Here is a 15,210-nt window from a genome sequence, read left to right as displayed (position 1 = left end):
TATACATATATATGTATAATATGTGCCTCATTTTGTTATTCCATTCATAGTTGATTGACATTTGGGTTGCTTCCATCTTTTGGCGATTGTGAATAATGCTGCTGTGAACAATGATGTTACAATACCTATCCCAACAACTGCTTTATATTCTTTGGGGTAAATACCTAGTAGTACAATTCCCGGCTCACTTGGTAGTTCTATACTTGGATGTCTGGGAAAGTGCCAAAATGTCTTCTACAACAGCTACAAAATTTTACATTGCCGCGAGCGATGAATGAGTGTGCCTATTTTTCCATATCCTCTCCAGTACTTGCTTGCTATTTTCCATGTTTTCAATATCCCGCCATTCTAGTGGGTGTGAAATTGTGTCTCGTTGTGGTTTTTATTGGCATTTTCCCAGTGGCTAATTATGTATAGCATCTTTTCATTTCCTTTCTGGCCAATCTTTGGAGATATGTCTGTTCGGGTATTTGCCCATTTTTAAATTGATATGTCTTTTGGTTGTTAAATTAAAAGATTTCCAGATATATTCTCAAAAGTAAAAAAAAAAAAAAAAAAAAATGCGCGTTAGGCCCAACAGGGTCTCCTAAGTCGGGCGGCGTGGGGTGGGCCCGCTCGATTCCCGGGAGCAGCTCCTAAGGCGAGGGCCGCAGGGCGGTGGGACGCCGCGCCGAGCGCAGCCTTGGGGTTTGGAAGGACATTCCTCCTGGTGGCTGAAGTTGGGATGGAGAATTTTCCCCCATAGCTTATACCTGTGTATTTATTGATCCTTTTTAAAAAGTGTGACTTTTTAAATGGTTTGAAAAGATAATAAATGCATATGATAAAAATGTGAATAGTAAAAAAGGGTGAAAAGTAAAAAAAACACAAATTTCTTCTTCATCCCTTCTGTCCCAGTCTATCGGCAGTCTGTGTATGTTAACCCAGAGGTAATCTGTGCATATCTAGTGTGTTTGTTAAAAACCAAAACAAAATAAAAGCCATGTGTGCACACTGTTCAGCTCCACATGTGCCTGTGATACTGTCTCTTGGAAGTTGTTCCTTAGTGAGCGCTACTTCATTCTTGGTAACAGTTTTATAGTATTCCATTGTATAGCTATGCATAGTTTTTTAAACAGTCCTCCACTGATAGGTATTTATGCTGCTTCTCTTCTTTTGCTGCTAAAAAAAATGCCTTTTTTTTCTGTACATAGAATTTTGCTCAGATATGTGAATATATGTGCTTGGGAAATGCCCGTGTATGGGATGGCCAGGTGAGAGGCTGTGGCCATTTGACATTTTGATAGCTAATGCCAGTTGCTCGTGGAAGAGGTGGCCTAGTTCACACTCCCGCCCGAGTGCAGGAGTGTCCCTGCCTGTTTCCTGGCATTCTCCCAACAAGGAATAAAGCGTGCTTGTGACTTGCTAACCAGACAGGCGAAAACTGGAGTTCTCTTTAATTTGTTTTTAGAAACAGGCAGGAGATGGACTTCTTTCTCTGTGACGTCACCACTCATTTCCCATGTTCCCTGCAATTGGGTTAACTGGTCTTCTCCCTGTTCCTTTTGAAAGAAGGAAATCAGCCCCGTGGTGTATGTGTATCAAGTGTTTTGGTTTTGTCCTAGTATGTTGAATTTTGCCTTTTAAAAATGTTTTTTATTATATATAACATGAATATAGAAAATTGCATAAAGCAAACTATACCTTAATCGCTCTGCAGTGGACAGCGATGCCACTCAAGAGAACACGCTTGTCCCTGCCCACTGCCCCGTGTGCCCCTCCTAAGCAGAGCCCCTCCTTCCCGAGTGTAGCTGCCACCTTCACTTCTAGGGAAACTCAGCTATTTGCTTATCTTTATAGTCTTATTACCCAAAAGTGCATTCCTTAACACTGTTGTTTAGTTTTGCCTGTTTTAAAAAATGCATTAATTTTTAAACTCTCTTTTAATTTATAGGTGCTCTTTTGATCTCTCCCACACCCCTGCCATTTATTTGTTGATTAAACCAGATGACAAATTTGTAGGATTTCCCACAGCCTGTGTTTTGGTTTTGCTGCTTGAATTTCTGTGGTGTAGCTTAGTCCTCTGACCTCTGTCGTCCCATAAAGAAAATGAAGAGCTCTCACCCCCCCACCCAAGATGCTGCCAGGAAGGCAGGCCCGGAGAGATGGCGGCCCAGCCCCTGCTGTCGCGAAGAAGCAGAGGCCAAGAAGGCGGTAAATGTCCTGCTCGAGGAAAGACCCAGGAACTTGGGCATTGGACAGGACGTCCAGCCCTAAAGGGACCTCAGCCGTTTGTCAAATGGCCCCTTTACTTCCGCCGGCGGCAGCAAAGGGCTTGTCCTCTACAAGCTGCTGAAAGTGCCGCCCGCCGCCAGCCAGTTCATGCAGGCCTTGGACCGCCAGACCGCAGTGCGCCCGCTCAAGCTGGCTGCAGGAGAAGCAGCAGGGGCTGCTGGCCCGGGCAGAGAAGAAAGCTGCGAGCAAGGGGGACCTCCCCACCAGAGGCCGCCTTGGGCTTGAGCAGGGGTCAGCACTGCCACCACCTTGGTGGAAAGCAAGAAGGCGCAGCTGGTGGTGACGGCACGTGGCGTGGACCCAGTCAGGCTGGCCTCCTGCCCGCCTTGTGTTGTGAAGTGGGGGTCCCCTACTGCATCATCACGGGAGCAGGAAGACCTGCACGGCTGTTGCCTTCACACAGGTCGGCTCGGAAGACAAAGCAGCACTGGCTAAGCTGGCGGAAGCCACTAGAACCAGTTACAGTAACCGAAGTGACGAGAGCCGCTGTCCCCGGGGAGGCAGTCCGTGTCCTGGGGCTCAAGTCTGTGCCTTGCATTGCCAAGCCGGAGACGGCAAAGGCTAAAGAACTTGCCACTTAACTTGCTTAAATGTACACAGCTGACTTTTCTGGGCATAAAAATAAAACTCCTTCAAAAAGAAAATAAAGAAAACTGGACCTCTAAAAGGTTCAGTGGTGGTACATCTAAGGGGCCGTTGTTGTCTTCCAGTTCTTTGTTAAGAACAGTTGGTGTTTTCTCAACTCAGTTTTGTGTCAAGTCCATAAAGTGGGAATTAAAACATCTTTGCCATCTTCTTCATCTGAAAATGTAAAACAGTACTCTTTTTTTTTTTTTTTCTTTTTTGGCTCTATAAAGGAAGATTTTAAGGACTGACTCCCCCTTACCCAAATGGTCCCTTAGAATTCTGGAGCTGCTGCCGTTTAAACCTAGAATTTAAGTCTAGACGGATAAAGGAGAGGTGGCGGAAGCTTGAGAGCACGAGTGAGCCTCCTCGTTTTGTTCTGTGCCTATGCTAAGTTACTCTTAAAAGGAGTAGCCAGTGGACTCAGTTGAGAATATCTGATCTGAAAATTTAATTCATTCTTGTTTCTCCCTGTGGAAGTTATGACTGAGGCACCTCCTGATGAAGGGAAATGTGCTGTAGAGAGTTGAGTGCTTTCAACTAGTGTGTGGTCTAGTTGTGGGGAGAGAGGTATAGATAATGAAAACGTAAGCTGTAACAGGATTGAAGTGTCATCGGGGTGACACTGACTGCTGAATTCTCAAGTACTCTTTACCTCTGCGTATCGATAGACCCTAGTTTGAATGGCCTGGCTTCATTTTCGCTTTGGAAAAAGACAATTCTCTAGGCCTAATCCCAGTGTTACAGGAGCAGGCAGGGGAGCCGGCTGTGTTCCGGACAGCATGCTGGGCTTGGGGTGAGGAGGCAGCATCGAGACGGTCCCTGCTCCGGAAGGGTGCAGCCTGGCACCGGGCAGAGACTTCTCCCGAGGGCAGCGTCACAGCGCAGCAGAGCGCAGGAGCTGCCGCCAGGCCTGGGCTCCAGCGGGAAAAGTGGAAGCGGAGTCGGAGGGACGCCTGGGCGGAAGGGCCAGGTCAGGCGCGACGTTGTGGGATGGCGGGGCGCAGGTGGCGGGCGAAGGCTGGCACAGGCAGCAGGCGGCACCAGGGAGTGTGAGCACGGGTGGTCGAGGAAGGTGGCTCTGGCGGTAGTGGGAGGGATCGGCAGTGGGAGGGATCGATTGCGTGGCTCAGGAGCCAGGCCCGGAGGAGCGCTTTGGAGCCTTTTCGTAATTCTCCAAGAGCTCTGACCTTCTGGGGCCGTGGGCAGGGCCGAGCCCTGTTAGAGTCGACAGCCACTGGACGCCCTCTCGTGCTAGGGCTGGTGCCCCCTCACTTCCTGGGTCACTCCTGTTAAGTGTCCTCTCCTGGTTTGTTTCTGTTCTGTAGGTGACTAAAACCCAATCAGGCTGTGACTTCGGTTCTTGCTCCTCGCCTGGCCACCGTCCTGCCGTTCTGGATGATGTCAGAACAGGACCTGGCGGATGTGGTTCAGATCACAGTAGAAGATTTGAGTCCTGGCCACCCAGGTACAGAGCTTTGGGACAGTAGGTGAAATATTATTCTTTTTCTTCACAAAATCAAAAGCAGTTCTGTACTTTTTCTGTAAATCAAGAAAAAGCAGAAGTGGTATGTTGAAAAGCTACCTCTTCGAGTACCACCCCTGCGTGGCCTCCACTCCTGCAGCTCAGCTCCTTGTCTCTCCCCAGAGGGAGCCCCTGCTGCCCGTCGGACGGCGGCCCCGCACTCGGCCACGTGTGTTGCCATTCGCTTGCCCCTCTCCTACGTGTTGGCGCACACACGCACGCATGCATGCAGCCTCTGCTTCCCTCTCCTGCCCTCACACCGTGGGCTCACACAACACGTGTTCCACAACTTTCTTCTTTACAACCTCCCCTCTCTAAACTCAATATTGTAAAATATTGTGGCAGTCTCACCACGTTGGTGTAAATGAGTCGACTTCTTTTTTTCACAGCTACAGGGTGTTTTGACTGCGAGGTGTGTGCCAGCTTCCTTTTAAGAGGCCTCTGGCAGGTTGCGTCTTTATTTTCTCTGCAAGCCTGGAGTAAGTAAAGATGCTTGCGCATATATCTTGGCAAGTGTTTTCGTAGGGGAAGTTCCCAGGAGTGGAATTCCTGTGTACATTTACAAGTTTGTTAAGATACTGACAAAATTTTCAGAAATGGTTTATGAATTTGTTCTTCTGCCAGTGTTGCTAAGGCTGACAGCTTTTATCAATGATAGTAAAGGCACAAACCTACTTTGAAACCTTAACTAAATATTTGTTTTGAGACCTTTTAGAGATGAGATACTCAATTTCAGAAACTTTGCCTATGAAAAATCCTTGTCTACACTTACTATCTTAGAAAAGGATTTATGGGTTTCTTTCTTTTTCTTTTCTTGTCCTTTTTTAAAAAAGATTTATTTATTTCTCTCCTCTTCCCCCCCCCCATCATCTGCTCTCTGTGTCCATTTGCTGTGTGTTCTTCTGTGTCTGCATGCATTCTTGTCATGCGGCACCAGGAAACTCTATCTTTTTTTTGTTGCATCATCTTGCTGCATCAGCTCTCCGTGTGTGTGGCGCCACTCCTGGGCAGGCTGCACTTTTTTCGTGCAGGGCGGCTCTCTTTTCAGGGTGTACTCCTTGCGCATGGGGCTCCCCTATGCGTCACGGCACTCCTTGCCTATGGCAGCATTGTGCCTGGGCCAGCTCACCACATGGGTCAGGGGGCCCTGGGTTTGAACCCTGGACCTCCTATATGGTAGGCGGACGCTCTATCAGTTGAGCCACAACTGCTTCCCTTGTTTTTCTAACCTCCAGGTTTTATGTGTTTCATATTTCTGTTAAATTTGAGGCAACAAGTATACAACCAAGTCACCAAACATTTTTTTTGCTTGGGTCTCCTTTCTGGAACATTGAAGTTGGAGCGCTTTCTTCCCCCACAGAAAAAGGAATTTTAAGAAATCTCATTAAGTATGATATCTGTTTTGTATGATCCATTTGGTACATTAATAGAAAAACTTCACTAGGAAATTAGTAGTGGTATGGAAGAGGAGAGTAATATAAATAATTCTGGAATTAAATGAACAGTCAACGAAGTATGAAAGCAGTGTTTCAGGAACGCTGCTCTTTGGTCAGCTTTTTCTCTTAAGTTGCTTCTGATTTGCTCGTAAGAAGTAGTTACTGCATGTAATAGTTTTTAAAAGATCTGTTAATGTTTAGAAGGCTAATGACAACTCCTTAAGAAAACACACATGCAGTGTTACAAGAGAAAAATGTTCCAATTACGTACATTTAAAGCATTTTTAGAACTATGAATATTCTGATCTTACGTCCCTTACGTTCTTTCTCTGTAAATTACAGCCCAAAAAAGGCTTAAGGAAATCATTTCTAATCTCAGTATTGTTCCATCATTGTTCCTTAAGTAACTGGAAACTTGAGTTACTGACTGTTCACTAAAAGCCTGCTGTGTGGGAGCATCTTTGAGGCTCAGGACAAAATAGGTGTGCCTCGGACCTCAAGAGTTGGGCGCTCCCAGCACATGCCGGGGTGCGCTGCATGCATTGCAGCCGTGCTGGGGTTAAGATTCAGATTTATCCTCATTTCCAAAATATGAACTTTGCAAATTTTATTTTATTTTATTTTATTTTTAATTTTTTAAAAGCTTTATTTCTATTTATTTATCTCTCCTCCATCCCCCAGTTGTCTGATCTCTGTGTCCATTTGCTGTGTGTTCCTCTGTGCCCGCTTGTATTCTTGTCAGTGGCACCAGGAATCTGTGTCTCTTTTTTGTTGTGTCATCTTGCTGCGTCAGCTCTCCATGTGTGTGGCTCCACTCCTGGGCAGGCTGCGCTTTCTTTGTGCGGAGCGGCTCTCCTTGAGGGGTGCTCTCCTTGTGCGCGCGGCTCTCCTACACAGGGCCCACCCTGCATGGCACGGCACTCCTTGGGCACATCAGCGCTCCTCGTGGGCCAGCTCCACTACACAGGTCAGGGGGCCCTCGGCTTGACCCCTGGGCCTCCCATGTGGTAGGTGGACACTCTATCAGTTGAGTCAAATCCACTTCCCTGCAAATTTTAAAGTATATTCAAGCTATATTTTAGCTCGACTAAAGCTAAATTAGTCATAATCCTAATTTCCCATAATCCTAGTGATATGTTTGCTTTCAAATTGTTGGCATGTGTGTCTTTTGGTTTTTCTTATTTCATTAAAACACATGCTTTTTTCAGGTTCTTCTCAGATTTTGCTCATTTCATTTTATTGACTTGACCTGCCTGGACCTACGTAAGCTTGCAGTTCTGTCAGGCATTTCATTCCAGTTGATTATGATTGCTTTAAGATGAACACAAAGTTCTTTTGTCTAATTCTGAAAGCAGTACAGGCAAAATGATAACACGCAGTGCATGCGGAACGCAACCGTGTGCCACGGCGACGACGACAGTCACTCGCAGTCCCTGTACCCCAAGGAAGTGGCTGCTCAGGCCTGGTGTCTGTGCCTTCTGCCTGTCTGCCGGGACCCGTTTCCTTCTGACACACCTGCTGTGCTGTGTTTTTTAAATACTCCAAGTTGCCGAGGGCATGGATTCTTACCTTCTCTTACCAAGACATCAGCTCTGTTTTCCAGCACGAGCCACCTAACCCACTGGGCTTGTTTTCTTTGCAGCAAGTTGGAAGGGTTAGAATAATAAGTGCTGGGGGTCTTTCTGCCCCCAGCCCTGGCTGGCTGGGTTTCCAGTGAGCCGGTAGGCTTTCACGCAGGCCCTGAGCACCTGTCTTTTGGCAAACCACAGACACTTGGAGGCATGGAATTCTGCCACTCCTGCTTGAGCGTCCATCTTTCTTGTTATTTCAGTGAAAATGCATGTGGCCCACGTTCCTGCAGAGATGGTGAGGTGTTCCCTGCAGGGGGGAGTCACACTGTGTGTGATGAGGCCCTTCAGGACGCAGCGAGCTGCTGCTTGTTGGCTTTTGTTTGGGTCCTTGGCTGGTTTCTGCAGGGTAGAGTTTGGGGTACTTGACTGCCCTTGCCTAGGACGTTGTGGAAGGTTTGTGCTAGACCGGTAGGACTATCTAGAGCCTTAGAAATTAGGGTTTGGGGATGAGTCATCTGGTATGTACAGGCTTGAAAAGGGACTGATACTCTTCAGGAAACAGCCCTCATTTGGGATCTGAACATATGCTCCACGTCAGAGTGGAGTTGCTCTGACTGAGGTGGGCGTGGGCTGCAGGCCTCTGGCTGCTGACTCTCCCCCTTCCTTCCCCTTAGCAGGGGAAGCATCTGAAGGCCAGAGAGCTGTGCCCTGCCCACACCTGTGTGCAGCCTCGTGCGCTCGGGCCGGGGAGGGTGTGGCTGGCCCAGTGTGAGCGGGATGTGAGTTCCAGCTCTTCCACACATGGCTTCATGGAGACAGACAGGGCTTCTCCAAGCAGAGCTGTCTGAGGAGGTTATTGACATGGGAGGGCCTTGGTGGGGAGGAGCCAGGTGTGGTCAGACGGCCCTGTCCGAGCACGCCCCGTGTGAGCGCTCGCAGGGGAGGACTGCTCCAGTTCCAGGGGGGGTGTACTAGGATATGCCTCTGCCGGCGAACACCCAGGCTTCTCATGTTTCTACCTAAACTGCTCCAGTAAACCCATATGTATGTATGTGTGTATTTGCACAAGTGTACGTATAGGTGCGGTTTTCCTTTATATACTCATTTCTGTGTAGTGGTTCACAAACTGGTATTACTGTCAAAAAGAGCAAAGTGGAGCTTTGCCCTGAGGGATGCCCATGCTCCCTTGCTAGGTGCAGAGGAGAGAGGCAGCCAGGTCCCCCGGTGCACGTGCTGCGTGCACCTTGGGGTGTGCGGGGCGAGCACGGAGAAGGGGCCAAGAGAAGCACACCAGGCCGGCGAGGCATAGTGAGAGGACCAAGCGCTGGCGAGCCAAGGAGACGGCATGGTATAGTGTGAGATGGGAAACGGTGACTGTGACTTTATCTATAGCTGAAAAGGAACCTTTTTGGGAACCGACACCCTCCAGGGAGGACTGGACACTGTCACAGACAGACAGCACTGTGGGCAGTTTCGGTCTTAGATTCTGGGATTTTCGTTAAGACTGCTGTGCAGTCAGTGTCCAAGGAAAGAAAGGAGGTGTGACCATCCCGGGCAGGCCTTGAATTGGGCCTAGTGCCCTCACTGAGGGCAGCCGTGAGGAGCAGCTGGCGGCTGCTGAGGTGGAGGCCCTTGCTTTCAGCGTGTGTGGGAGGGGGAAGGTTTCTGAAAGTTGAACTGAGACTGCTATGTTTGCGACGTAGGAGTCTCCATACGTAAGAAGATGTAATAGTCAGGGAGTGGGCTTGCTTTTTTTTAAAATTTATTTTATTTATTTCTCTCCCCTTCCCCCGCAGTTGTCTGCTTTCTGTCCATTCGCTATGTGTTCTTCTGTGTCGACTTGCATTCTTGTCATGTGGCACCAGGAAACTGTATTGCTTTTTTTGTTGCGTCATCTTGCTGCGTCAGCTCTCCATGTGTACGGTGCCACACCTGGGTGGGCTGCGCTTTTCTTGCGCAGGGTGGCTCTATTGTGGGGCGCACTCCTTGCGCATGGAGCACCCCTACGTGGGCAACACCCCTGTGTGGCAGGGCACTCCTTGTGCACGGCAGCACTGCACGTGGGCCAGCTCCACACGGGCCAGGAGGCCCTGGGTTTGAACCCTGGTCCCTCCATATGGCAGGTGGATGCTCTGCCAGTTGAGCCACAGCCATTTCCCTGGGCTTGCTTTTGAAATGAGTTAGCCATCAGATGAGACTTTACTTATTTTTATTTTTAATTTTTTTCAAGATATTTAGATTGCATAAAAGTTACATTAAAAATATAGGGGATTCCCATATGCCCTGCTCCCCACACCGCCCACATTTACCCCCATTAACAGCATCCTTTATTAGTGTGGTACATTCATTGCAACTGATGAACACATTTTGGAACACTGCCACTAAGCATGGATTATAGTTTACACTGTAGTTTACACTCTGTCCCACACAGTTCTGTAGGTTATAGCAAGATATATAATGGCCTGTATCTGTCATTGCAGTGTCATTCAGGACAATTCCTAAGTCCCGAAAATGCCCCCATATTACATCTGTTTTCCCTCTCCCTGACCTCAGAACCTTAGTGACCACTGCCTCCACATCAGTGATATAAGATCTTCCATTGCTAGAATCACAGTAAGTATATAATAGAATACCAGTAAGTCCACGCTAGTCTATAGTTCATTCCCCACCCTGAGGATTCTGGCATGGTGAAGCCCACTCCACCTCTAATTGAGAGGGGGCTTTGGTCACAAATGGCTGATGCATGGGGCTCTCTTGTTTGCAGATGTAGGCTCTCTCAGTTCCTTGGTATGGTGGTTGTCCATCATCTTCTCCTTGTTAGTTGTCCTGGGTGAGTCCAATGAACTGGAGAGTAGGTGTTTCAACTCCTTTGAGGCTCAGGGCCCAGCTGGAACTTAGACAGTCCAAAGATTCAAGTCTCTTGGATGTACACCTACCAACTCCAGCACCAACTATAGGTTCAAATATGTGGGACCGAAGAGCCATGTATAGGTAAACCACAACTGCGTCCAATTCTCTTACACAAACCCTAAAGTAGGGTCCACTGGCAAGGCACCGAACTCAGGAGCTGTCTGCCCTGATCACAGTGCCTGGGTGTCTCCAGAGCCCTCAGGAGCCCCCACTATTTGGGGTAGTATCTAATTTGGCAGTCAGTCAGTTTCTGCTGAGATGTGCATAGGTGTTAACTCTCCAATGACCTCCTGGCTCACTTTAAAGTCTCTTAGCCATATCAACTTATTTGTCCTTACCTTTCCCCTCTATTGGTAAAGGTCTTTTTCCAGTTGCATTGCCAGTTGGTGCTTGGTAGTACTCTCTTGGTGCCAGGGAGGCTCATCTTTGGGAGTCATTTCCCACACTGGCAGGAAGTTATTGCATTTATTTTTATTTTTTTATTTTTTTTTTAAAGATTTATTTATTTATTTAATTCCCCCCCCCCGGTTGTCTGTTCTTGGTGTCTATTTGCTGCGTCTTGTTTCTTTGTCCGCTTCTGTTGTCGTCAGCGGCATGGGAAGTGTGGGCGGCGCCATTCCTGGGCAGGCTGCACTTTCTTTTCACGCTGGGCGGCTCTCCTCACGGGCGCACTCCCTGCGCGTGGGGCTCCCCCACGCGGGGGACACCCTTGCGTGGCACGGCACTCCTTTGCGCGCATCAGCACTGCGCATGGCCAGCTCCACACCGGTCAAGGAGGCCCGGGGTTTGAACCGCGGACCTCCCATATGGTAGACGGACGCCCTAACCACTGGGCCAAAGTCCGTTTCCAGGAAGTTATTGCATTTATATGCTGAGTTCAACTTGTAGAGGGGCCACATTTGAGTACCAAGGAGGCTCTCAGGAGGTAATGCTTAGGCATCCTATAATACTAGGCTAAGTTTCAATTTCAAGAGTAAAGGTTCATAAGCACAGTCATCATTATCAAGGGCATGCCAATGGGCCATCCTCCTTTACTAGCCATTGCCTCTGTACTTGGGGGATTCTTGCTTTTCCATCAGAGAATGTGGCAGAGCACCCCAAGGTGGGAATTCATTATTCTTTTGGTTATTGTGTGAATGTCTCTCCACCATGGCAATGCCCCGTGAACATTAGAACACATTTATATGCCTTATAGAGACTTTACTTTTAAGTTGGGAAGAAGTCATTGTTGCCGACTGGCTTTAATCATGCTGCGTGTCAAACGGGCAGCTTCCTAGAGCATTGAACCAGGAGCCTCTGTGTTTTTGGCGTTAGGACTGTTTCAGTGGTGCGTACTGGAAATGATTTTTCCAGTATCAGTTTTTCCTGGATTAAGGAGAAATCCTGTTTTCTGCCTGGCTGAGAATTTTAAGTTTAAACTGCGAAAAGGTGACCTGTGAAATGAGTTGAACCACCTAGAGTTTGACTCCACTGGGTGAGGACTGTCTACTGCCCTAACCTGGGGACAGCCCCTTGCCGCCTCTCACATCTTTTGTCTCTTCATTGATTTTCAGTTGTCCTGGAGAATCATGTAGTGACAGATGAGGACGAACCTGCTCTGAAGCGTCAGCGACTAGAAATCAATTGCCAGGATCCCTCTATAAAGGTAAAAAGACTGTGCCCTGTCATTTTAATGCCTTTAAAGCTGTTTTTTCCCCTGGAAAAGTATGAAGAAGATACGTTATTTAGGTTGAGATTGCTGCCTGCTGAGGCAGCTCTCTGTAGCCCGGTAGACCTACTGTGGGTGGAAGGAGAGTGAAACTTAGTTTGGCTGAGATTTTCCACTAGTGATAAAGCAGTTTTGTAGCTAACATCCAAGTCATCTAAGTTTTAAAGTTTACGAGATGGAGTTCTTGGAAACCACTGAGTCAGGCAATTACTTTTGAATTCTTTAATTTACTTGTTTGGCTCTAGTGTTTGCAGAGCCATAGAGATAAAGCAATACAAATGAAAATCAAATTAACTTTTAATCACTCTATTTAGCCAGGACATCCATTTAGAAAGATTCAGTTCATTTTGTTAAGAAGGGGAAAAACAGTATAAGCTTAAACATGTGTAGGGTGATTTAAAAATACATTCAAAGTTCTACTTCAGACCCAATTGGATAGAAAGTGGCTACATTAACAAATTTTAAAATAAAGTACGGGGAGTAGATGTAGCTCAGTGGTCGAGCACCTGCTTGCCATGTCTGAGATCCTGGGTTCAATCCCTGGTACCGCCTAAAAAACAACAACAACAAAATGAACAGATGATCGAAAAAACCAGCTTTCATTGGGGAGCGAATGCGGCTCAGTGGTTGAGGACTTGTTTCTCATATGTGAGGTCCCGGGTTCAATTAAAAAAAGGACTTACAATTTTGTCACAAAAGATAATTCATTGTAAACAATTTAGATTACAGAGAGGTATAGAAATACAAAAATTGAAGCTGTCCTGGCTTGCCTCTAGCCCCGCTGTGAACGGTGAAGAGATGGGTCAGACAGCCACAGTCACGTATGCCATGGAAACACGCTTGCTCTGCAAATTGCCAAGAACTGTGTCATGAAGAGACTTGAGTGGTTTATGGGCATTATCACTTACGACCCATACACAGAAAACTTACTTAAAATACTAGTCCCCACCGCTTTCTTCTTTGGGTTCTATTGGTCTAGTGAAATTGTTTTATTAGTGTGTAGCAGCAATTTTCACCTATACCCCCAGCAGAATCATTTCTAAATCAGAATTAAAATGATACAATTTTACTGTGTTTGAAGAATTTAGTAACCAAATATTTGCTTACTTCAAGTTTTAACAGTAGGGTTATCAGTGACTTTATCTCAAGAATTCAGCCATTGATTATTGCTTTTCAACGTAATTATATTAGGTTGAACCTTGTGAAATTGCCTTTTTTTGTAGGTCAGAGCTAGTTGAATGTTCACACTTGTATATGGTTCAGTCATGTAACTGTTGCTTGTTTTCCTCTCCTTTATACACTGTCATTTTATTGTTTGTGCCATTCCAGTGTGAGTTTTCAGCAAATGAGACAGAATTTAGACCTGCTCCTTTAGCTGTTGCGTCATATGGTAGCAGTCTTGTGAAGAGTCTCGTCAGGGCCATGTGATTACTTGAGTCCAAAGCGGGTTGTTTGGATTCTGCTTGGATCCCATTCACTGCGCTGTTGCTCCTCTCCGCCTTAGATCCCGGGGAGGCGATGCGTTTACATCTTGCAGGAGAGAAACGCAGTCCATAAAGAGTGCAGTGGAGAAGGCCATCAGGTTCCCCGCCCCGGGCCTTGGTGTGGGCACGAGGCCTTATGCAGCTCGTGCTCTCATTTTGATCCTCATGGGAAGGGAAAGCGGAACCCTAGCTAGCGCAGTAGATGGGCAGCAGGCAGATGGAGAGGCCCTTTTAGGGGACACAGGGGCCCTTCTGTGCTCTTGCCTTGCGGTCCACGACCAGCTCTGAACAGCTCATGGGTGCCTCGTCGGCTTTCCTTTCCCTCTTGGGATGCATGCACTTTGGGTGCTCTACTCTCAAGTCGGGCAGAGGAGAGGGAAGGGGTAAATTCTTCATTAGTTTCAGATATTGACTCTTAAGTCAGGTGCCAGCCTCCCCCCTAAAGTGCACTGTTAGATGCTTTATGCATTCGCGACTAGCTAGCACCCCGAATCCTCCTGCCAGCTGGTTTAGGGTTTCTGTTGCATGCTGGGATTCCTCCGTAGTGAGTGTTTCCCTACGTGTCCCTGTCAGCTCAGGGCAGCGATGGGCACAGGGGCCATGTCAGGAGCAGTCCTCCTTTGTGTCTTTGAGGAGTTTCTGGGGTGTGGAGTGAGGTGTCCCTGCTTACTGCGGTGAATTTCGTTCAGTAATTGAGGCCTGACTCGGCAGGAAGACTCGAACGTCAGAACTACCACTAGGTGGCAGACGCGCAGCTCGCAGAGATCCCAGGGCACAGCTCACCCAGTTTCAAAGCCAGGTGCCCGCGACACCTGCTCAAGGTGGACCGTGGAGGCACGCAGCTGATGGCTTTCACGCTGTTTTGATGTTCGGTGTTATCTGTTTGTGTAGTTTGAAAGATCTGACTGGCTTTGCATGGAAATTTACTGATTATGTAGATTTCAGCGTAATTAAAATTTACAACTGCACAGATGAGTAAGGCCGTGATTAACTAGTCAAGTTTAAAACAGGTGACTTTGTTTATTCAAATGTGTCTAACTAAAAAGCTAGTTAAAATGAGGGACTATCATTGGAACGGATGCAGGTGAAATTAGGAAACAGCTGTCTGGTGTTTCTTGCACTTGTCTCAGCAACGTCAGTAAGCCCTTAGTAAAGTTTTCCTTCTCTTCACTTCCAGTCATTCCTGTATTCCATTAACCAGACAATATGCTTACGATTGGATAGCATCGAGGCCAAGCTGCAAGCTCTAGAGGCCACTTGTAAGTCGCTGGAAGAGAAGCTGGACCTGGTCACGAACAAGCAGCACAGCCCCATCCAGGTCCCCATGGTGGCCGGCTCCCCGCTGGGCGCGACGCAGACGTGCAACAAAGTGCGATGGTAAGAGCGGCCTCGGGCCTGTCCTCTCTCTTAAGAAGCTGATTGCTTCTGGGGAGCACCCCCCCCCAGGCTTACCAACCTGTCCTGGTTCGCGCCGTGGACTTGATGTGCTGTGGACAGACTGGGAGGGCGCCGCCTGGCGGCTCATGTGCTGATGCCTCTTAGACTGGCCTGAGCACTTGAACTCGTGGTCACATTTTCCTCTTTGGCAAAACCAGACTAGGATCTTCTCTTTGGAACCAACCCAGTGAGTCTCGGGAGATGTACATTTGCTTCTTTTCTTTTTTCCTGCTCTGTCAGG

At 47.6% G+C, this 15,210-nt stretch overlaps 1 protein-coding gene and 1 pseudogene across 9 annotated transcripts in view; both read left to right on the top strand.

Annotated features, from left to right (window-relative positions):
• The window catches only part of BANP (BTG3 associated nuclear protein), a 170,826-nt gene that overhangs the window by 30,571 nt on the left and 125,045 nt on the right, over positions 1-15,210 (top strand). For 4 of the 9 annotated variants that reach the window (XM_058279594.2, XM_012525694.4, XM_058279598.2 and 1 more), the window contains exons 2-4: positions 4,227-4,384; positions 11,894-11,985; positions 14,710-14,909. In XM_058279594.2, coding sequence (XP_058135577.1) covers positions 4,297-4,384; positions 11,894-11,985; positions 14,710-14,909 — 380 coding nt within the window. In that variant the 5' untranslated portion in view covers positions 4,227-4,296. The remainder of the gene's footprint in view (positions 1-4,226; positions 4,385-11,893; positions 11,986-14,709; positions 14,910-15,210) is intronic. The other 5 variants (XM_058279597.2, XM_058279595.2, XM_004459904.5 and 2 more) reach the window with 2 other exon arrangements.
• On the top strand, positions 1,955-2,995 carry LOC101415981 (large ribosomal subunit protein eL8 pseudogene; annotated as a pseudogene).

This window comes from Dasypus novemcinctus, chromosome 18 (genome assembly GCF_030445035.2).
Source record: "Dasypus novemcinctus isolate mDasNov1 chromosome 18, mDasNov1.1.hap2, whole genome shotgun sequence".
Classification (NCBI taxonomy): Eukaryota; Metazoa; Chordata; class Mammalia; order Cingulata; family Dasypodidae; genus Dasypus; species Dasypus novemcinctus.
The sequence above is the reverse complement of the archived record's forward strand: the minus strand, read 5'-3'. Positions and strand labels throughout refer to the sequence as shown.